The sequence below is a fragment of the Phragmites australis genome, chromosome 3 (genome assembly GCF_958298935.1).
Source record: "Phragmites australis chromosome 3, lpPhrAust1.1, whole genome shotgun sequence".
Classification (NCBI taxonomy): Eukaryota; Viridiplantae; Streptophyta; class Magnoliopsida; order Poales; family Poaceae; genus Phragmites; species Phragmites australis.
This window is the reverse complement of record NC_084923.1, coordinates 306,864-330,926: the sequence shown is the minus strand read 5'-3', so window position 1 is coordinate 330,926 and position 24,063 is coordinate 306,864. Positions and strand designations below refer to the sequence as shown.

At 52.9% G+C, this 24,063-nt stretch overlaps 1 protein-coding gene across 1 annotated transcript; it reads right to left on the bottom strand.

The window, feature by feature from the left end:
• Positions 1 to 19,694: 19,694 nt before the first annotated feature.
• On the bottom strand, positions 19,695 to 20,501 carry LOC133911342 (cortical cell-delineating protein-like). Its single transcript, XM_062353547.1, has one exon. It carries the CDS (start codon positions 20,416 to 20,418, stop codon positions 20,002 to 20,004), a length of 417 nt encoding a protein of 138 aa, XP_062209531.1. The 5' UTR covers positions 20,419 to 20,501; the 3' UTR covers positions 19,695 to 20,001.
• Between the last annotated feature and the right edge of the window lie 3,562 nt (positions 20,502 to 24,063).

Below are 24,063 nucleotides of genomic sequence, written 5' to 3'. Positions count from 1 at the left end.
TGGTGGCCCTTCGGGCTCAGCTGGAGGAGCTGTAGGAGGCTCTATGGGCCGCACTGCTGCCTACCAACATGACTATGGTAGCTCTAGTAATAGCCAACGTTGCGCTAGCTTAGTTGTCGGGGGCCAACAAGGGCTTTGTCGTCATAATGCATCATCACTGTGCACCACCCGCAGTTGGCCAACAGGCGGCGTAGCCTCGGGCCCATTGGTGCGAGGCCTCACTTGTTAACTCCAACTCTCCCCTTCAGGCGGATCTGCAGGCCGTACCCTTCTTGGACGGATTCTGGACCCCCAAGCTACCTAAATCCAAAGATGATTCGGACTAGAAGGAGTGCACTCACTCATACGCTCTCGCCATCGAAGCAAATAGAGGCGGGCATGCTACCATGGCCTAGTGCTTTCCTCTCGCTCTAGAGGGAGTAGCCCTCCGATGGTTCTGGGCACTGGGGCCTGGGTCTATCTACGTCTAGGCCCAGCTCAGGGATATCTTCTGCAAAAACTTCTAGGGTACCTTCGTTGAGCCAGTGACCTCTGGGAGCATGTATGCCATTAAGCAACAGCCCAATGAGACCCTCTGGCAGAACTTCCGGAGGTTCTCCCAAACCAAGGCCTAGGTGAAGGGCATTTCATAGTCGTCGATCATTGATGCCGCTACCCAAGGTCTGGCCTCTGGGCCTCTCTTCGATCGACTATATCGACGCCTGGTGTGCTCAGTAAGCACCCTATTATACAAGTTCGAGGAATACACATGTGCAGAGGAGGAGCGGTTCCATCAGGAGATCGTGCATGTCATCGTGACCCCTGCTGTGAGGTTGAGGAGCTCCAAGGAAGTTGAGGGCTTAGGGGCGCACAGGCCCTAGCAAAAATAACAGCACGACGTGCATAACATCACTCAAACACGAGGGGCTCCAAGCTTACCCTGCTGTTGGGGGCACAACCGGGGGTGCTCCAGAGCCTTCCCTGAGCTGTAGTGCACCCTAGGCCGATAGTCAAATGAATGATACTAGGCTCACCTGGCCTCGCAAAACCCTCCCCCACTTGCTCTAGCTCTGTCACCACCACTACCCACGATGCAGCACGTCAATAGAGGGGACCATATTAGGTGGATTGTCTTGTCCACAATAGGGGAGGACCCTCTGGTGGCTTCTCGAAGTGGTAGTGATGAGACTATGCACATGGGGTCAACCACGTTGGAGCCACTAGCATCCACCACTAAGTCCCTGGATGAGCCTAAGCCCTTGTAACCTTCTCCTACGATGATGGTATGGGAGTGAACTTCCCTCATACCGACGCGCTGGTCATCATGGCCAACATCGCCGAAATCAAAGTCCGGAGGGTGCTGATCAATGGAGGAAGCTCCGTAGACATCCTCTTTGTACATGCATTTGACTAGCTTTGCATTCTATGGAGCCGGCTCTCTCTAGCCCTGTGGCCCCTTGAAGGGTTCAATGGGGCTCCCCTCGATGCCCTGGGTCGGATGGAGCTGCCGGTCACCTTCAGTGAAGGATCCGCTATGCAGAACAAGATGATCATCTTTGATGTCGTGGATATGCCCTACACGTACAACGTCATCCTAGACTGTGAACATGTTCGAAGCAGTCTCCCTTCACAATTACCTCTGCATGAAGATACCTTGGCCCAAGGGCTGATCTTCATACACAGCGATTAATCCTTGGCTAGGCACATCGAGTATGGGAACTCCGCCCCTCTCGACAACCGCCACGTGCATAACATGGCTGATGGCCCCCTTTAAGACCCCTCTTCGATGTGCCCTGAACATCAGGTCCCTCCGAGGCCACAATCAGTGCGGGGTGTCAAGCACATTCCATTGGAAGTAAGGAACCCCATCTGAACTTTACAAATCGAGGCAGACCTCACTTTGGAGTAGGAAACCCAGCACACAACCATTGTAAGGAATAACTTTGACGTATTTGGATGGTCTCCGCAGGACCTCCCCGGAGATCGCCACATCGTTGAGCATGCCCTCCGGGTCAACCAGCATGCCCAGCCTATACCACAGGGCCTTCGCAAGCTGTCCATTGAGCGAGCGAAATTCTCAAAGGAGGAGGTATGGATGCTGTTGGAGGTTGGTGTCATCTGGGAAGTCATCCATTTGGAATGGCTGTCAAATCTCATCCTGGTTAAGAAGCCTAATGGGAAATGACACATGTGCATCGACTTCACGGCGCTCAATAAAGCCTGCCCTTGAGACCCGTACTCGCTCCCTCGCATAGACCAGCTGGTGGACTCCACCATGGGCTGTGAGTTGCTAAGCTTCTTGAAGACGTATTTCGGATACCACCAAGTGTGGATGGTTACTAAGGACAAGGGCAAGACTAGCTTCATTATCCCCTTCAGAGTGCACTGCTACGTCCAGATGCATTTTGGCCTCTAAATGCTGAAGCTAGCTTCTCTCACATAGTATGAAAAATCTTGGAACAACAGTTAGGCTGCATCGTGGAGGCTTACGTCAACGACATAGTCGTTAAGAGCAAGCTTGAAGGCGACCATGTTGCAGACCTATATGAAACTTTCAAAAGCCTCCAAGTAGCCGACGCGTGGCTTAACCCAAAGAAGTGCATCTTCGGTGACAAAGCTAGAAAGTTACTAGGGTACCTCGTCTCCAGGTGAGGCATCGAGGCCAACCTTGGAAAAATCTGTGCCATCAAGGAAATAGAGCCACCCACCACAAAGAAGAGGGTCCAGCGCCAGGCTAGTTGCCTGGCAACCCATAGCTATTTCATTGCCAAGTCTGCCTAGCACAACCTTCCATTCTTCAAAATTTTGAGGGGCTCCGAGCCATTCACATGGATGACAGAGTGTTAGGACACCTTCGAGGCCCTCAAGGCCCACCGTTCCAACCTAAACACGCTCGCTATACCTCTTCCTAGTGAGGGGCTCCTCCTATACTTATCCATCTCTACCTCCGCTGTAAGTGTCGTACTCCTACAGAAGGAGGAGAAGGAAGGCCGCTATATTCAGAGGGCGGTTTACTACATGTTAGAGGCCCTAGCCGAGGCCAAGATGTGAAACACACAGTTCAAAAAGTCAGCATATGCCCTTTGATGGCCTCCCGCAAGCTCCGGCACTACTTCCTCGCCAGGACATCACCGTACCAACCTTATTCCCACTGGGTGACATATTCCGTAATTGGGAGGCGATGAGACACATAGGTAAGTGGGCAGTGGAACTTTCACCCTTTGTAGTGGAGTTCATAGCCCATATGGCCATCAAGTCACAGGTCTTGACTGACTTCTCGCTGAATGGACCCCCCATCTGCAAGGCTCCCAGAGACCCCTCCTCAAGATATATGGACGGTATACGCTCACATAGCATATGGGTCCAGCGTTGCGGGGGCCAGAGCTATCATCATCTCCATGACTGGTTAGCAGGTGACATTCGCAGCCCGCTTGGAGTTCAAGGTAACCAACAACATTATCGAGTATGAGGCTATCCTCCTGGTGCTTCGCAAGGCTGGGGCCTTAGGGGCCGCTAGGATCATTGTCAAAATAGACTCACAGATTGTTGTCGAACATGTTGATAAGAGCTTCCAGGTCTGGCATCTGGAGCTGTTGAAGTACCTCTAGGCCATTTGCAAGGCCAAAGGGTTCTTCTAGGGCATCTTAGTGCAAAGCATACCCCGCACGGACAACTACCATGCAGACACCTTGGAAAATGCTACAGTCAAAAGTGCAGTCCTCCCTTCTGGGGCCTTCTTTGAAATCCTCCACAAGTCGACAATGGGTAACTCCGACGAGATCGCCACCGCCGTCCTACCCATTGGGCCTCCGGACTAGAGGGCCTCTCTCTTTTCCTTCCAAAAGGGAACAAAGAAGCCTGATGACCCGATCGAGCTCCGTCGTATTTAACACTGCACCAGGGCTACCTCATGGTGGATGGAGCCCTTTACAAGACCGGAGTCTGTACCCCCCTCCTCCGCTATGTCACCAAGGAGCAGGGGCCGACCTCCTAATAGAGATTCACAAAGGGCTCTGTGAAGCCACCTCGTGCCCTGCACCCTCACAGGCAAAGCACTCCACCAGGAGTTATATTGGTCCACAATCACGATTGACTCCGAGGAGCTTGTCCCCCCTGCTAAGGATGCCAGTGGATAAGATGACGGATCAACCATCCTTCGACCCCGCTGTGGCTAATCGCTCCCATCTAGCCCCTGGCATGTTAGAGGATGAACTTAATCGGGCCATTCCCTTGCGCCAAAATGAACCTCTAGTATGCGGTCATGACCTTGGTGTACTTCTCTAAATGGATCGAGGCTGAGCTCCTCACAACAATCACAACCAACAACATTCAAAATTTTTCTAGAAAACATCATATGCCACTTCGGCATCCCACGTCACCTCACCATCGACAATGGAATGTAGTTCGACTCCAGCCCATTCTGGGAGTTCTGCGCCGACCTTGGCATCAAGATATGCTTCACCGTGCTTCGTCACCCAAAATCCAATGGGGCGGTCGAGCGCGCCAGCGACAAAATCCTCTCTGGACTAAACTGATGTCTCATTGGCCTCACAAAAGGCATATGGATTGAAGAACTCCCAAAGGTGTTGTGGTCCCTCTGTACTACGGTCACCCGTCCCACCCTATTTACACCCTTCCATCTCCAATTTGGTGACGAAGCTGTGACTTTGACAATAATCAAGGGATGCTCCCTCTGGGTTCATTTACTGGAGACCACCGGGGAAAGAGATGTATCCCTCAACCTTGCAGAGGGCATGAGGCTTCATGTTATCCATATCCTCGACCGCTACATAGTCGAGACCAATGAGTGGTACAATCCTAGGGTCGCAACATGAACTTTTAGGCCCGAAGATTCCCACCGCCCCAGCCGCCGGAGGTTCCCTCCGCCCAGCCGATCTCCCTTTCCGTCTCTCCTACGCGCGCACGAAGAAGCCCACCGATGAGCTCCCCACTGTCCGGTCAGCCACCTTCCCAATCCGGCCAGCCGGTGGGGGGGGGGGGGGAGAGAGAGAGAGAGAGAGAGAGAGAGAGAGAGGTGAGGAAGGGAGGGGTGAGGACTTAGAAAAATTAGGCAGCCGTGGCGTGAAGAGATAGAGCCGGCCAAATGTGAGATGTTCTAAAACTGAATTCAATTCAAAATTTGGGCCCAATATATACATATCAGTCACCTCCAAATTCTAAATCATAAGCATTTCACAAAGTTCTATTATCCATATATTTTCTATAAAAAATATAGTCTGTGCATGCGCACGGATTGATGGATTAGTTACATAAATTTCTATTATCTCAAAATCACTAGTTACATAAATTTGAAACATGGTTTCGCCTACAATTGTTAGTGGCCAATGCATTTTCTTGTCTTAGCCTGATGACATCTTAAAGTAGTACAACAACATGATGTTCTGTACTTTCTTGTAAAAAAGAGATGATATTGACATGTTAACTATCTTCATATATTATATCACTAGCTAGTCCAATAAAACTTCTCAAAGCCATTGCGTGGTCCATAGTTATGCCACAGCCAAGTGTCAGAGGCATATGGCATTTCTTCAGTCGGAGTCAGGCTCCCTGGATTACGTATGTGTATACATATGCTTCCAGGTCATCGATGTCAGTACAATTTCAGGTTTATTATTTCTGGATCGCCGTCTTCATTTGGATGGATCGCTTGTTTCTTGTGTCGCTAAGCAAATTATCTTGCTTCAATATGTCGAGGGCTAAGCTTTCCTAGCAAACTTTTTGCATATTCAGGAAGCGCTCTGTTTTTTACATGACCAGAAAAAATTGGTCCAATCACAATATTGTTCATGGTCGAATGTATAACAGACTTGATTGCATATATATATATATATATATATATATATATGAAGATAGTTAAAAAACACGGTAGGCGGCTGTAGGCGGCGAGCCACAGGCCAGCGGTGGGGCTGCTGCGGGCAGCAGCCGCCAGGCCGGAGAAGGAGGCGCCGCTGACAGCGGGGCAGCGATAGCGTCAGGGGACAGAGGGAAGCGCCCCCGGACTTTCGTTCCTACACCGGCATCCCCACCGTCGCCGTCGCCTGGCGAGGAGGGAGGTCAGGGCGGTCAGTCGTCCAGCGCGGGGCCATCGGCGGGGGCGGCATCTGTGGTTCTGGAACCAGTCTTTGATCTGCTTGGGCCTGGTCTGGAGCCCGGAGACCGCACGGCGGCCCCGCAGAGCCCCCGCGGAAGAGGAGGGAGGACTTCGGGCCAACGCCATCAGGCCCGGGGTACAGGATCTCGGCATCGAGGTCACAATACCGAGGACCCAAATCTGCGTAAGTTTCCCCCCTTTTTTCCTGAGCATACCTTGCCCGGAGCGACTTTGGAGACTAATCTTCGTTCTTCTTTTGCAGGACGCCTACGGGCACCGCTGGAGACCAAGGACGGCCCGAGGTGCCGAGGCCGGCTCCAGCCCCTGAGCCAAGCGTGCCGGTGGAGCCGGAGCCGCCGAGCGCGCCGGCCGAGACGGAACCACAGGCGCCGCCCAGCCCCGAGCGGGTGGCAGCGGCCGTGCCCGAGCAGCCGGCGCCGGCTGAGTCTGCCCCGAGCGCGTCGAGCATGGGGCGGTCAACCTCGTCGTGGGCGGTGCCTGCATGGCAATTTTCGGGGACCCCGAGCCCCTCGGAGGAGGCTCGCATGGGACCCAGCGCTCAGCCGTCGCCCAGCCAGCCCGCCAACCCCCTCCCAGTCGTGCTGGGAAGCGCCCGGGAGGTGATCGGGCGGCTGGAGGCGGCTGTGGCGGGGGAGATGACGTAGCTTGAGGCGAACCGCGCCGCCCTTGCTGCGGAGAGGGAGCGGCTTGTCGCGGGCTGGCTCCTTTTTGAGGCCCGCGTCGCCGCGGCGCGCGCCGCCAACAAGAGCGAGCGGCGCGCTCTGGAGGAGGAGCGGAAGGCCCTAGAGGGCACCCACGCGGAGGCCGTGCGGGAACGGGAAGAAGCCGCCAGCCTGGCCGAGGCATCGCAACAGCAGGTTGCCGAGGCACTCGCCAGGGAGAGGCAGGCACAGGTGCGGGAGGTGGCGGTCCTGGCCCGCGAGAGGACGACGGAAGCCTGCCAGGCTGAATTGGCCCGCCTGAAAGGTGATGCTGACCAGGTCCGCGCTGAACTCCAACACCGGGAGGAGGAGCTCCAGAGCCGGGAGGAGGACGTCGCGATCAGGGAGACCGACGTCAGCATCACGACGGCGGACCTGGAAGGCCGGGAGGAACTGCTGATCCTCCGGGAGACGGAGGCTGCTGAGGCGGTGCTGGCCTTGGCCGCTCGGGAGGAGCGGGCCACCAAGTGGGAGTCCGAGCTGACCACCTGCGAGCAGGCCCTCTCCGCCCTTACGGAGCGGGTGAAGCAGGCTGAAGCCCAGGCATCCGGCGCGGCCAAGGGACAGGGCCTCAAGGAGCGGCTGCGGAGCGTGACGGAGGAGCTCGAGGCCACCAAGACCGAACGGGCCGACGTGAAGCGGATGATGGAAGACATCCTCCGGTAGACGCAGGGGTTCGTGAGGGTGGCTGGGCTCGGGTGAGTCCACGTGGAGGCGAAGGGGACAAGCCTTGGCCAGGTTGCCCTTGGCTTTCAGAGAATCAGCCAGCGCCTCGAGGCACTGCCCCAGGTCGTCCAGGAGCTTGTCGCCCGGGAAGGGCGTGGCTTGGCCCAGGCAGTGGCCGAACATGTCCTGGCCTGCTACCGAAGCTGAGACCCGAACTTCCCGCTGGAACCAGCTCGGGAAGGGGTGGTCGAAGCCAAGGAGGAGGCCGCCCGGGAGGTAGTTCGGGGCGCCGCCACCGAGGTGGCGGCTTGCCTTGCGCGAGAGGTGCCGCCGACTCCAGACCTGGGGAGCAGCGGCGAGGGCTCTGACTTAGAGTAGGCTTTTGTAGTTTTTCTTTTTCTTTGTCTTGATGTAAATATGGGAGTGATCCCTCAGAATAGCTGTCCTTTTTTGTGAATATAATGGAAGCCTTTCTTTGGGGTCGCAACTCCAGTATTCTTCTGAGTGCTTGATGAAGTTTCTGCTGTTTTCACTTGATGCCCCGAGGAGTACTCAGTCGGACCGAGCCCAACCTTTCCTTCCCCGAGAACGAAGTCACCCCGACCACTCATCGTCCGAGCAGTGAGGCCTTCTCGGCGCGTTCAGCCCCCGAGCCCTCGCGAGTCCGCAACGGCTAAGTCAAAAGACAAAGGCACGAACTTCCTTGCTCCGGAGATAGATCGATCTAGCACGGAGCACGTCATGACCAGTGAACACTTTCCCACTCTGTGACCACTCAAACAAGTAGGCTGGAGACACGTACGGGCGGGAATGCAACCAACAGTCCCCACGGTTTGGTGGTGTCCGGGCTAGGACAGACCGGACCGAGCACCGACAGCCCGCCCCCAGGGTCTAGGCTCCTGACCGCTCGAGCAGCTCGAGCCTTGAGAAAACCCGAGAACCCCAGAGGCTCGGTAGTGCCTGGGGCATTTTAAGCGGACCGAACACCATGACCACCATGAAAGACTTCGGTCAGACATTGCTGTACGTATGGTACACCTTTCTACTGTCCATTCTGTCGTTCTAGGAAAAAGTGGACATGTGGCAGGGTTTTGTGCTCGAGGAGACCATCTCGCCAAACAGATTAGAGTACGAGGGCCCCCGAGGACGACCCGGGAACAATATATTACTGAATGTAAATTCGTCTGAATTTAACCACTCACCGGACAGCTGTCAGCTTTTCGGCCAACCGATCCAGGAGAGGCATGCGCTCCGGGCTCGGGGTGCCCGGGAATTTGGTTCCCACGGCTGGGGCGCCCGAGTAGTGGGGGCGCAAGGGGGGGCCCGGATCAGGCGATCCCGACCACTCATGCCTGAGCAGTAGGACCACCCGAGGACCCTTAGGGCCAAGCAGCGACCTGGGCACTGAGGCCTTCGCGGTCGAGCTGCTTTTGCTTTTGATTGCCGATCTGTGACTTGAGAAAAATAGAGAAAATCTTTGCTTGGTGCGCTCTATTAGTGTGGTACTCATTATAGACTCCTCTCGTTTTCGACCCGAGACCTCTCGAATGCCTAGATCGGCGGACAAGAGCAGGTAGAGGCATAACCCAGAGGTCCTATGGTTCTGTGGCGCCCGGGTGTGACAGACCAGACCGAGCACCGACAGCCCGCCTCTGGGGCCTAGGCTCCGGACAACTCGAGCGGCTCGAGTGATAGGATTACCCGAGAACCCCAGGGGCTCGGTAGTGCCCAGGAGACTGTCACGACACCGAACACCACAGCCTACCACAACAGACGTAAGTCAGCGGTAACTGCCCACGCGCATACCGATCGGGATTCTTTTATCAACGGGGAAAAAGAGAGAGTGAATTTTTCTCGCACAATCGAGCATCTCACCAGACAGATTAAACATATGAAATCCAGAAAAATGAAATTTGACATAAGGATTGCACATTGATATACATATTGTATTGACAATTTTTTTTACAAGGTTGGGTGACTTACCCAGTTAGTGGTAGCCCCAGGTTAACTTGGGCAGGGGGAAGCCCCCGACCTGGTTGACCTGAGCCTGCAAACATGGCCATCTACGGGAAGAACTTACGCAGGTGCTCGATGTTCCACGGGTTGGGGAGCGGTTGCCCAACTTCTGTAGCCAACCAGAAGTAGCCTTCTCGCGGGACACCGATCACGGAAAAGGGGCCTTCCCACAAAGGGACAGTTTATTCCTTCCTTCGCGTGATTGGACGCGTCGGAGAACTAGATCCCCCACCTCGAGAGATCGGGCCCGGACGTGACGCTGATGGTAGCGCCGCAACCTTTGCTGGTAGCGGGCTGCCCGGACGGCGGCACACCGCCGACGCTCTTCCAAATAGTTGATGTCGTCGCGCCTTTGCTGCTCCTGTTCGCCTTCAGAGTAGGCATGCACCCGAGGGGAGCCTAGAGTGAGCTCGGAGGGGAGGACCGCCTCAGCACCGTACACAAGGAAGAAAGGAGTCTCCCCGGTAGCGCGACTTGGTGTGGTCCGATTGGCCCATAGCACGACAGGCAGCTCATCGATCCACCCTTTCCCGTGCTTGGCGACCATGTTGTAGGTCCGGGTTTTGAGCCCCTTCAGTATCTCTGCGTTGGTGCGCTCGACCTGCCCATTACTCCGAGGATGAGCGACAGAGGCGAAGCAGAGCTTGATGCTGAGATCTTCGCAGTAGTCCCCGAACAGGGAGCTTGTAAACTGAGTGCCATTGTCGGTGATGATCCGGTTCAGGACACTAAAGCGACTGGTGATACCGCGGATAAACTGGAGCACCGTGTTCTTGGTCACCTTGACGACTGGAACTGCCTCCGGCCACTTGGTGAATTTGTCGATGGTGACGTAGAGATACTCATAGCCCCTGATTGCTCGGGGGAATGGACCCAGAATGTCTAGCCCCCAGACCGCGAAAGGCTATGACAGGGGGATGGTTTGAAGAGCCTGAGCAAGCTGGTGAATCTGCTTTGCGTGGAACTGGCACGCCCTACAGCGCCAAACCAGCTCGGAAGCATCCTGGAGGGCTGTAGGCCAGTAGAAACCTTGCCGGAAGGACTTCCCGACCAACGTGCGGATCGATGCATGGCCACCGCACTCGCCCTCGTGGACCTCAGCGAGAAGCTCGCCGCCTTCTGCCCGGGTGATGCATTTCAGGAGGATGCCGCCTGCGCTACACCGGTAGAGATCCCCATCTACTATGGCATAGCGTTTGGACTGCCGAGCAACTCTTTCGGCAGAAGCCTCATCGCCGGGGAGGAACTTTTCTTTCAAGTACCCTCAAATCTCGTCCATCCACGAGGCATCTTGAGAACAGTCAGCAAGCGCAGCGCACTCGCCGGACGATGGCACCCTGTCGGGGCTTCCCACTGAGGGCGCCACCGGGGTCCCCTAAATTGAGCTCGAGGTTTCCCCTTCGTCCTGTTCGGCAGGCAGGACGGAAGGCCGTGTGAGTCTTTCTTCAAAGACTCCGGCAGGGATGCGCGCACGGGAGGAGGCCAGGCAGGAGAGGTCGTCGGCCAGAGTGTTGTCGCGACGAGGGATGTACCGCAGCTCTAGGCTGTCGAAGCGCTTCTCCAGCTTCCTGACTGCCGCCACGTACGCCGCCATTTGAGGATCCGTGCACTAGTACTCTTTCAATACCTGGTTGACCACCAGCTGGGAGTCTCCTTTGATAAGGAGGCGATGAATCCTGAGGCCCACTACGGCTCGAAGGCCAGCGATGAGACCCTCATATTCCGCCATGTTGTTGGATGCGCGGAACTGCAGCTGCACGACGTACCAGAGTTCTTCACCCGTTAGGGAGGTGAGAAACACTCCGGCTCCCGCGCCTTTTAGCGTGAGGGAACCTTCGAAATGCATCATCCAGTACCCGGGCGCATCGTGCCCGGGATATGTGGAGATTTCTTCTTGGACGACCTCAGGGATGGGCGTCCACTCTGCCACGAAGTCAGAGAGCGCCTGGCTTTTGATCGCCTGGTGGCTGACAAAGTGCAGGTCGAACTCCGCTAGTTCCACTGCCCACTTGACTACACGCCCGGTGCCTTCTCGGTTCTGGAGGATGGGCCCCAGTGGGTACGTGGTAACCACCGAGACCTTGTGCGCCTGGAAGTATTGGCGCAGCTTCCGGGAAGTGATGAGCACGACGTAGAGCAGCTTCTGAGCCTGGGGGTACCTTGTCTTGGCCTCCTGGAGGACTTCACTGACGAAGTACACCGGTCGCTGTACCCGGTGGGCCCGGATTGCGGCTTCACCCGAGGGCCTGCTATAGCCCCCGGGCTCGGCGACGTGGTCGGGGCTGACCGGGTGCTCGGGCTCTACTCCCTGGTCGGGAGGAGCCAAGTGCTCGGGCTCGACCCCCTGCTCGGGGGGAGCCAAGTGTTCGGGCTCGACCCCCTGCTCAGGGGGAGCCACGAGGACGGGGGAGTGCTCGGGGGCGACCGGGAGCTGGGACCCAGCACCTGACCCCGTGCACTCATCGCGCTCCACCACCAGCACCATGCTCACGACCTGAGGAGTGGCTGACATGTAGAGTAGTAGTGGCTCGCCTTCGGACGGGGCCACCAGCACAGGTGGTGAGGTGAGCTACTTCTTTAGATCGCGGAAGGTCTGCTCGGCCTCCGGCGTCCAGTCGAAACGACCGGTCTTCTTCAGAAGCTTGAAGAGGGGGAGTCCTCGCTCCCCAAGTTTGGAGATGAAGCGCCCGAGGGCCGCCATGCAGCCGGCGAGATGCTGAACCTCCTTGAGTCGAGCCGTGGGTCGCATCTGCTCGATGGCCCGGATCTTCTCTGGATTGGCCTCGATCCCTCAGCTGGAAACCAAGAAACCAAGGAGCTTGCCCGCAGGTACCCCAAAGACGCATTTCTCGGGGTTGAGCTTCAGGCAGGTAGTGCGGAGACTATTGAAAGTCTCAGCAAAATCTTCGAGCAGGGTGGCGCGGTCTCGGGATTTGACCACGAGATCGTCGATGTAGGCCTCGACGTTGCAACCAACCTGCGAATCAAGGGTGATGCGGATAGCGCGCTGGAAAGAAGATACAGCGTTGCGCAAACCAAAAGGCATCGACACATAGCAATAAGTCCCAACCGGAGTGGTAAAAGCAGTTTCTTCTTCATCCTCTATGGCCATGCGAATCTGGTGATAACCAGAGTTTGCATCTAAAAAACACAAAAGATCACATCCCACGATTGCATCTACAATTTGATCTATGCGGGGCAAAGGAAAATGATCTTTGGGGCAAGCCTTGTTTAGATCGGTGTAGTCCACGCACATGCGGAGCTTGTCGTTGGCCTTCGGGACGATAACTGGGTTCGACAGCCACTCGGGGTGGAGGACCTCTCGGATAAATCAGGCATCAAGGAGCTTGCTGACTTGCTCCCGGATGAACTCCTGGCGCTTGGGCGCCTGCCGCCGGACCTTCTGCTTCACCGGGCGTGCGTCCGGGCGCACAGCCAGGTGGTGCTCAATCACCTCCCTAGGGATCCCGGGCATATCGGACGGCTTCCATGCAAACACGTCGACGTTAGCCCGGAGGAAGGCGACGAGCGCGCTTTCCTATTTGCTGCCCAAGTCACCGCCGATTCGGACAACCTGGGAGGCGCCTTCACCCACCACGACCTCCTTCGTAGGAACGGAGGCGTCGGCAGCGAGTTGGGGTTTGGATGAAGAGGGTCCCGGGCCCCCTGGATGACCTTCGACCTCGGCTCGGGCTGAGACCAAGGCTGAGTATAACTGCTGGTCTCAGCGGACACGGAGATGGGGCCCGCTGGGCCCGGCATCTTGACCGTGAGGTACGCGTAGTGCGTAACCACCATGAACCGAGCGAGCGCCGGGCGCCCGAGGATGGCGTTGTAGGGGAGGGGGAGCTCCACGACGTCGAAGATGACGTTCTCCGTCCGGAAGTTGTCCCGGCTCCCGAATGTCACGGGCAACTCGGGAGTGCCCTGGTGTCACCCCGTAAAACGGAAGTGACGGCTTTAGGTGCCTGGAGGGAACCTGCAGCTTCTCGAAAGCCTCCTTGGAGAGGAGGTTAAGGCCTGCACCCCCGTCGATCAGCACCCTGCTGACCTTCACATTGCAGATGGTGGGGGACACTACCAGGGGTAGTCGCCCCACGCCCGCAGTACTGGCGGGGTGGTCGGCCAAGCTAAACGTGATTGGTGCGTCCGACCACTTCAGAGGCCCTGCGTCCTCTTCTCTTGGAGTCGCCGAGCACACCTCACGCCGCATGGTTTTGACATTGCGGCGGGAGGAGGGCGTGTACGCGCCTCCGTCGATGAAGGCGACGGTGTGCTCAGGCTCCTGGAAGCCGAGTTCTGTGTTGTTGGGGGTGGCTTCATCGTCGCCACCCCCACGGAGCTCGTCGCGGTCCCTTTGGCGCTGCTTGACGAGGCCCTTGACCGTGCGTCACTTCGTGAGGTCAAGCCATTTAGTCTGGTGGATCAGGCACCACTTCCCCGGCTCGGGCCCCGCAGGAGCGGGGGCCCTTGCCGGAGCGGGAGCCCTGGCAGGAGCCAGAGACCTTGCAGGAGCCGGAGCCCTAGGAGGGGCTCGGGCCGAGGCTCTCGCGGGCACAGGCCTTCTGTCGGCGGCCGCCCGACGTGCTTGCCAGCGGTCGGGCTCCTGGGCCGGCCCACGGGCGGGGCCCTGGGCTGGCTCGACGGGGACAGCCTCGCGCCTCCTTCTCTTTTTCTTTTCCCGCCTGTCGGAGCGGGAAGGACCTGGTTGATCGGCGACGGGGTGCTCAGGGTGCGGAACGTGCCAAGCCCGAGCTTCCGCCGCCTTAGCGCACTTGTTGGCCAGCGCGAAAAGTTCCGCGGTGGTCTCAACCTCGTGCGTGCCTAGCTTCTCGAGCATCCGCTCGTCGCGGACGCCCTGCCAGAAAGCGATAATGACAGCGTGGGGGGTTATCCGCGGGGTGGTGTTGCGGACCTGGCTGAAGCGCTGAATAAAGCGCCGCAGCGTCTCCCCCTCATGCTGCCTGATGGCATGGAGGTCGCACTCCAGGCCGGGGCGAGTGAATGTGACCTAAAAATTAGCCACGAACTGGTGGCAAAGATCATCCCAGGAGTTGATAGATCCTGGGGGTAAGTTCATAAGCCAAGAGCGAGCAGAGCCCCTCAAGGCAACATGAAAGTAGTTAGCCATCACCTTTTCGCTGCCACCAACCGCCTGGACAACGGTGGTGTATATCTGGAGGAACTCGACGGGGTCAATGGACCCGTCGTACTTCTCTGGCAGCTCGGGGCGGAACTTGGTGGGCCATTTGACCTGACGGAGCTCACTGGCAAAGGCACGACACCCGGTGCCGTACCCTGCGGCACGGGCAGCGCCCTCGGGCGGTGAACGCCGGCTAGCCGGGGTGCCCCGGCGATCATGGGCCGGCAAGGAGGAAGCCTGGTCCTCAGCTTCAACCTCCTGCCGGGTCTCCCGCTGGCGCTCGAGAGTGACGTGCGCGTCTTCGATGTCCCTCCGCTCATTGAGGTGTAAGCGGAGGTCCTGGGTTCCGGAAGTGGCCAGGGGGGCGGCGCTCTGCCTGGAGGCCCCCCGACCAGCGCGAATGCCACCCGACGATGGGCCGGTCCTAGCGGCGCCACGCTGGGTGGTGGCGCGGGAACTCTCGGCCAGCACCTGGCGGCGGGCGGTGCCGACCAGGGCGGTGACTTCCTGGAGCCAGCGGCCCTCCGGGGTTTCCCCCGCCGCCTAGACTGGCGGATGCCTGAGGAGAGCGTGCGTCGCAAGCAGCGCGCTCCCGGGGCTGGCCTCGCCGAAGGTGAGTCTACGCCGGAGAGGCGCCCGGCGCTGTCCAGATGCGGACCTGGCGGCAAGAGTTTTGGCCACCGGCTGGGGGTCGGATGGTGCACCGGCGACAGCGGCGGCGGCCCCGCTGGGCCCAGCGCCCTGGTCCCCTTGAGAGGGGAACGCCGCGCGTGCAGATCGCAGCTGCTGCTGGGATGCAGCAGCAACTGGGGCCTCCTAAGCGAGGGGCTCCATTTCCCCACTGGAGCTGGAGCCGGAACACTGGAGGCGATGACCACCGGCCATTTTTTCTGTAGAAGAAAACAAACAAATAAATTCAGGGATGCTTCCCCCTACCTAGCGCGTCAGCTGTCGGAGGATTAACTCATGTCGCAGGGATCCTGGAGGACCCTTTTTTAGAGATTCGGCCGGGGGGATGATCCTGAATATGTTCGCCGGAGAAATAAATGGGTATGAATGCAATGGCCGGTGGGGTGGAATGATCTAATGCAGAACGGAGTAAATGCACCGGCGGTTAGACAGGTTCGGGCCGCACGGGGGCGTAACACCTTACTCCTGTATGGATACTATAAATGCTCTGAGAAAGTCCCTCAAGGATGTTGCTGGTTACAAGAATGCTTATCTATCTTAGAGCCTGGGGCCCTTTGTTCTTCGACCTGTGTGTAGCCGTCGGCTTTTTTTTTGGTGCTCTCGATCTCTCTTATCTGTTTATGAGCAATTGTTTCCTCTTCCGAAGCTTGTCTTTTTTTTCTATCCTTGCTTTCTTCAGTGCCGCCTGCTGCTTTAAATACCCGCCGGCAGTAGCGTTCCCCGAACGGGAGGGGGAGCACGAGTTCCGAGATACCATAAATGGAGAGGGCGTCATCATTTCCTCTGGGCGAAGTGACCGAGGGTGGAAAATGCGTCCCATGCCCGGTCGTCCATCACCATAAATGCACTGGCAACGGGCGCCGTGGAGAGGACCCACCGGGCAGCCGCAGAGCGGCTCGGCGTGCCCGCCCTGTCTTGTTCCCCTGCAACAGCAGTGCGGCAGACGGAACGCCTCGGCCCTTACGACGTTATCCCGAGACGGGCCGGATGGCACGGGATGGGACCCGTGCATTCAATGACCCCACGCCCTTCTGCCAGAACGTGGCAGGAACTGATACCGAGCGCGGCAGGAGCAATTGGAGGTGACAGGCCATGCACGCTCTTTAAATGCGGCCTTGGGCCTTTGACTGGCTGACACCTCATCGGTGGGCCCCTCGGGGGCCACTGTCAAGGGGCTCTCTGGGTCGTCGGGGAACCAAGTGCTCGAGGGTCACTGTACACCTCCCCGAGCACTCTCTCCCGATAATGCCCTTTCTTGATCCTCGGGGAACCGAGTGCTCGGGGGTATTGTTCACCTCCCCGAGCACTCTCTTCCGGGCACACTTGTATGGATCCTCGAGGGACCGAGTGCTCGGGGGCTGCTGCACACAGCCCCGAGCACTCTCTCCCGGAACTTCCTTCGGGGGTCATGTGGATACTTGGGCGCCCAGGGAGCCACCGCTCGTGGCCCCGGGCACACTTCTCCCGGTACTTAGCCTTCCTGATCGTCGGGGGACTCGGGTGCTCGGAGGTCACCGCACACCTTCCAGAGCACTTTCTTCCCGGCACTTAGACTTTGTGGATCATTGGGGAACTGGGGTACTCGGGGACCACCGACTGTGGCCCCGAGCGCCCTCTCCTGGGACTTGATCTTTTTCACCTTGCGGTGGAGACTCCGCGGGATGGCGCCATGTGGTGGATTGCTGGCCTGGCCTCAGGATTCGGGGACCCTGGTTCCTGATACACCGACAATATGCATTCTTTTTTATATCTTCTATCTAAAACTGTAAACAATTATTTGGGCATCTAAATGGTTTCAAATAAAAAATTCAACTACAAAATTGTAGATCTCGTCGAGGGCTATAATTTTCATATAAAATTTGTCCTCATCCAAGTTAATATGAAAAGTTATGAATTTTTTAAAATAATCTATCATCTATTACCAGAGACGGTTCACATAAGATACCGCCTGTGCAATAACCATCCATTATCAGAGACGGTTCACATAAGGAACTACCTCTGGTAATATATGATAGATTATCTTAAAAAAATTCATAACTTTTTCATACAAATTTGAATGGGGATAAACTTTATATAAAAATTATAGCCCTCAACAAGATCTACAACTTTGTAGTTATTTTTTTTTTATTTAAAGTCATTTACATATCCAAATAATACCCACTTCTAGTGAAGTGACCCATATTTAATAACCGTCAAGTAGTGGTCGTCTACCACACTGGTGCAAGTGGTGCCCGACTGACATGCTTGTGCACTACGACATCAGAATAGACGACTAACCGCTATGACAACCATCTCGCTAGCCATAGCGATGATTTACGAGGCTGTCCCTATGCCCTACTATGGGCACGTTTGTATATTCACACTCTAAATATCAATATAAATACTGACCCTTGACCACCAAGCCAAGAAGGACAGATTTTTGTGAGAACTCTAGGCACTCTTACCCTCTCCACTTCTCCTCCAAGCTTGAACCACTCCTGTGAGTTGGTTCTCGCCGCACTTTATTCGTGAAAGATATTTTCTTTCACCAACAATAGTACTATGGGTTTTGAACCTCTATGGATAGGCTAGGCTAGACCGGCATTGACCTACTAAATCTGAGTTAGCCCTTCACACACATATTACTATTACTAATTGGAGGAGAGTCTATGCATTAATCCTCAAATGAGACACGCTAAAAAAAAAGAGAGAAACCTTAAAAATTCTCACAAAAAGCAAAATATCCAACCATCAATTTAGTGGACTCTAATTATCATAGACAACAATAGTCATTGGATCTAACATAATTCCAAATTATCCAACTTTACCATTATTAAGAAACAACCCAAAGTACTCCAATACATCCTTCTAAATTAACCACCTATGTCATTATGAAAATATTAACCCAAGGTAACCCCTAATACCTACATCTAAACTACCCATATTTGCCAATATGAAAAAACTAACCAAAAGACCCAAATACCTGATTCTAAATCATCCACATCTACCATTATAATAAAATTAACCCAAAGTTTCGCTGCATTGAAACATTCTATATACTTTTCACCTAAACATTAACTTAGGTTTCTCTCTCCCTCTCAATTATATTGTGGAGTCCGAGACAAACTAAAAAGAAAGGAAATATTATATATGGATGGCCACACACATATTAACGAATATCATGAAAGTGAGGAAAAAATATGAAAAAATAACTTTGCACAAGACTCTGATTCAATATAGGAACACTACTACAAAACATCCCTTCATTGCCGGTTCCAAACTGGCTTTTACTACCGGTTTTGTAACCGTCAGTATGCAACGAGCAGTGATAGTCTGATTGCTATCACTGTCAGCTGTTGTCCCCTGACAATATTGCCATTTTCCAGAAACAAAAAAAATCCCGCTCGGCCACACCCACTCCTCGGCCGTCGCTTGACGCCGTACTCACACCGCCACTGCCGCCGGGTCAAGCAAACATTCACAAAAATCACAAGCTAGCTGAGAACACATTCACAGAACATTCACAGAACAGAACTAGCAAACATATGCATATAGTAGTGGAGTATAGTAATTAAATGCAGTAAATATATGCATATCAATCACCTCTAAATTTTAAATCATAAGCATTTCACAAAGTTCTATTATCCATATATTTTCTATAAAAAATATAGTTTGTGCATGCGCACGGATTGATGAATTAGTTACATAAATTTCTATTATATCAAAATCACTAGTTACATAAATTTGAAACATGGTTTCGCCTACAATTGTTAGTGGCCAATGCATTTTCTTGTCTTAGCCTGATGACATCTTAAAGTAGTACAACAACATGATGTTCTGGACTTTCTTGTAAAAAAGAGATGATATTGACATGTTAACTATCTTCATATATTATATCACTAGCTAGTCCAATAAAACTTCTCAAAGCCATTGCGTGGTCCATAGTTATGCCACAGCCAAGTGTCAGAGGCATATGGCATTTCTTCAGTCGGAGTCAGGCTCCCTGGATTACGTATGTGTATACATATGCTTCCAGGTCATCGATGTCAGTACAATTTCAGGTTTATTATTTCTGGATCGCCGTCTTCATTTGGATGGATCGCTTGTTTCTTGTGTCGCTAAGCAAATTATCTTGCTTCAATATGTCGAGGGCTAAGCTTTCCTAGCAAACTTTTTGCATATTCAGGAAGCGCTCTGTTTTTTACATGACCAGAAAAAATTGGTCCAATCACAATATTGTTCATGGTCGAATGTATAACAGACTTGATTGCATATATATATATATATATATATATATATATATATATATATATATATATATATATATATATGAATGAGGCGTAAATAAATAGTGTCACACGTGTATGTATGCCATATCACAGCTGAGTCAACACAACATGTCTATACTTTTATTTCACGCATACAAACACACATGTTTGTATGTACGTTAGAGAACAACAGCAGTTTGCATCGTACAAGCTCCCGAGTGATCATTTGGAAGCACAGAGGACACAAGTAAAAGGGCGTACAACATTATGTAGACGTACCTAGGGGTTTCATGACATGCATGCATGCACGAGGTACCGAGGGAACCCATGCATGCAGATGACACTAGAGTATGCATATGTAGTATTATTTGTAGGTGAGATCGATCGAGAAGATGTTGGATGATGATGCGTGGACACGTGGAGTAACTATATGGGGCAGGTGAAGTCAGCGGGGCAGATCTTGCCGCAGTGGTTGAGGAGGAGGGTGAGGTCAATGAGCACGTTGAGGTTGATGCCGAGGATGTTGGCCTTGATGGCGGTGCAGAGGCAGACGGCGGCGTCAAGGTCGGTCAGCCCCTGCAGCAGCGGGCAGCACTCGTCGTTCGCCAGGGGCAAGCCGATCTTGAGCAGGTTGAGCACGTTGGCGCACACGTTCAGCTTCAGCGCGTTGATCGGGCAGGACCCGCCGCCGGACGGTGTCGGCACCACCGGCGGGGTAGGGGTAGGGACGACCGGAGGGGTAGGGGTAGGGCAGTACGACTCGCAGCCGTGCACTGCCGCCGCGAAGGAGAGGACGGTCAGGGCAAGGAACAACAGGGCAAGCTTGGACGATGGAGGAGCCATTGCTATTGCTAGCTAGCTTCAAGTGTGGTGTGTTGACAGGCTCCGAGCTAGCTTGTGTTGCTAGGTGGGTGCTTGTGTGTTTGGGATGGTTTTGCTTGAGGTGGTATGCAAATTTATAGCCAGCCCAGCCAACTATACAAATTGTGCTTGATGTGATGCCTACGTGGGCTGGTTAATTCGGCAAGCCCTACGCGTACTACGTGTCTGGCTTCTTGCATGCGCTGTCCTGGACTGGATGCATGAGACAATAAATTCAGAATTGTTCAAAATACTACTACTAGCTATGGATGATTGGCAAGGATAGTTGGTTTGACTTGGCTAAGTGTTTCTTAATTGTCCTGTGCTTATTAACGTACGTGTTGTGCTTCCCTGAATTAATCTTCAGATTTGTTGAAAATTAAATTATTACAGTGGAAATTGAAGGACCACTCACTCAAGCGTAGCTAGCTCAGCACATAAACTGTAACAACTCATGCAAGATGGATCGATGCTCCGAGTACTGTCTCTACTCATCATATGTATGCATGCTCCCTTCATGCATGCTTCTGTCAGCCACAGAAAAGAGATTGTATTGGACACTTACAGTATCTAACAAAATTATGATAGATGTACTTCATGATAGTATGTTGATAGATGTATCGAACAAAAATTAGTTGAGAGAGCGCGCGATGCGAGGCTAGCTAGCTTGTAAACTTTCTGAAATATATGTATGTGCAGACTAGCTGACACTAAGTATAAAAACTAATTTTAGAGTCAGATGGTAATCTATTTTCAAAGACATTTAGCCACATGCGCAAATACATATCTCTGATTGAAGTTCTATGAAAATGGATAATTTCTACATACGCAAAAGAGACTGTCTGTGAAATGTGTTTCCACATACTGTTCCTTAAGCGAAAAAATTTAGACCGACCAGGCACCTCACGGCCGCGAGGTCACACAGTTTTTTGCATGAAATACGTACGCATGTAGTTCTTTGAAACTTGAACTCAGAAACTCTCATCTTGTGCAAACCCTCCTTACCATCCCACTAGATAACTAATAGTGATACTAGTAGCATATGCATTCTTTTTTATATCTTCTATCTAAAACTGTAAACAATTATTTGGGCATCTAAATAGTTTCAAATAAAAAATTCAACTACAAAATTATATATCTCGTCGAGGGCTATAATTTTCATATAAAATTTGTCCTCATCCAAGTTAATATGAAAAGTTATGAATTTTTTTTAAAAATCTATCATCTATTACCAGAGACGGTTCACATAAGATACCGCCTGTGCAATAACCATTCATTACCAGAAACGGTTCACATAAGGAACTACCTCTAGTAATATATGATAGATTATCTTAAAAAAATTCATAACTTTTTCATACAAATTTGAATGGGGATAAACTTTATATAAAAATTATAGCCCAAAACAAGATCTACAACTTTGTAGTTATTTTTTTATTTAAAGTCATTTACATATCCAAATAATCATTTAAAATTTATACATAAGAGATTAAAAAAGTACATAGGCTATTTGTTATCACTAATCTTCTATAAGCTAAGTCTCGAAATCCCTCCGAGTACTAGCATTCAAAGTCGTCCTGTACATGCGGCCGATGCTCAAGGCCAAGTTCTGCCTGGAGCCGCCGGGGGACACGCCGTTGCGGCCGTCGACGTACGACTCCATCATCGCTGGGCACGTGCCGATGTTCTTCGAGCATGAGGTAGCTAGGCTGCAATACGGGTGGCACCTCCCCCGGAGGTACAACTACTTCTCAATCACCATACTCATGTTGGCCCTTGCCTCCGGATCACGCGCACGCCTGACCATGTCTAGTACGTGTCCAAGCAGTATATGCCCCAACTATGACCAGCCTGAGGTCGTTAATCACGCGAGTGACTACTCCTCTAACCAGGTGAGCGATCTGCGATATGTACTCGACCATGACCAGTTCAGCTATCTGCCTTGTACGTGTTCCTCTCGATCACGCTGATCGACTAGCAATGCCTGAGTCAAGTACTACTCGGCGAGAATTAAGATCAAATAAGAACAAGGCGAAAGCTCTCTGGAGAAAACTTTCGACTCTATTAACTTGCAATTTGCAAGACTCTATGTCTTTCTTATAGAAACTAGAGATTACAACTCATATTTATAGCGATATGCTAACTCTGAATCCTAAACTAAATCGTGCCATCCCAGATCTGACTCCGACTCAAACTCCGACTACTCTTATGCACACCACACGATCGAACCTTCCAAGTTATGACCAGGACTCTAGACTTCAATCGAGTCCCTGAGGCCTACGACTAGGATTAAGTCCAACATACGCCCCCCTAATCCTGACGTGGGCCAAGTTCATAAACTCCAATAGATGTCACATGACCACCAGCTTCATCGCTGATAATGCCTTCATCAGAGCATCAGCTCGCCGCTCCTCCATGCAGACGACATCCACCTCAATTTGGCCTCCTTCAACGCACTCACGGATGAAATGAAATTTGGTGTCAATGTATTTACTACGGTCATGAAACATTGGATTCTTCATCAAAGAAATTGCCGATTTGTTGTCAGCAAGCAATTTTACTACTTTGGACTCTTCTCATGTTTGCTCTCCCAACAGACTTCTAAGCCATAATGCTTGGCATGCTGCCACCGTTGCCGCCATGAACTCAGCCTCGCAGGAAGACAAAGCCATTGTTTTCAGCTTTTGCGAGTTCTATGACACAAGGCTATCATGATGTAGAAGGCCATACCTCCAGTACTCTTTCTGTCATCCATGTCACCAGCCAGATCATTATCTCTATAGGCAGTGACCACCTATATTTCTCCTCCTCTAGGATACACAAGACCATAATGCACGGTGCCCTTCAAATACCAAATAATTTTCTTTACTGCCTTCCGATGCATCACAGTGGGCTTCTCCATAAATCTGCTTGCCACCCTGACAGCAAAAGACACATCAAGTCTTGTATGGAGTAAATACCTCAGGCAACTGATGATGCGATGATACTCAGTTGCATCAACCAGTTGTCCATCTAAATCCTTATGCAGCTGCGCCCTTTATTCCATGGAGAATTTTATGGGATTGCAATCCAGCATACCGAATTGACCAAGAACCTTCTTCGCATACGCTGTTTGCTTGATTGAAAATTCGCTATCACCGCGATCAATCCTTCCGCGCATCAAGACGTTGCGTTGCTCGCTCGTGTTCTCGGCCTGCAACTTGAAATTTCTGAACACAGAGCAGGCTTGGTCATTCGACTTAATCACGTACACCCACATCCATCGAGTAAAGTCATCAGCAATTAACATGAAATAACTGTTACCGGCGAGAGTCGAAGTTGTGATCAGCCCACAAAGGTTAGCATGTAGCAGCTTGATTGGTTTCTCTACCCTGAAATTTGCCGCTAACGGGAACAGTTGCCTCGCCTGCTTTGCTAGCAAACACCCTTGATATAACTGATTTGGGTGTGTGATCGGCGGCACGCCCGCCACCATCTCCTTATCAACAAGTAGCTTCATAGCTGCGAAGTTGACATGTCCGAGCCTCGCATGCCAGAGCCACGCTGGGTCTTGAAGGCTGGCTAAGAGACATATCGGCGTTGCTTGATGCAACTCGATCTTGAAGATACGATTTGGAGTTTGCCTCACCT

Excerpts from the sequence above, each read along its gene's own strand:
- LOC133911342 (XM_062353547.1), bottom strand. The coding sequence starts at position 20,418 with ATGGCTCCTCCATCGTCCAAGCTTGCCCTGTTGTTCCTTGCCCTGACC.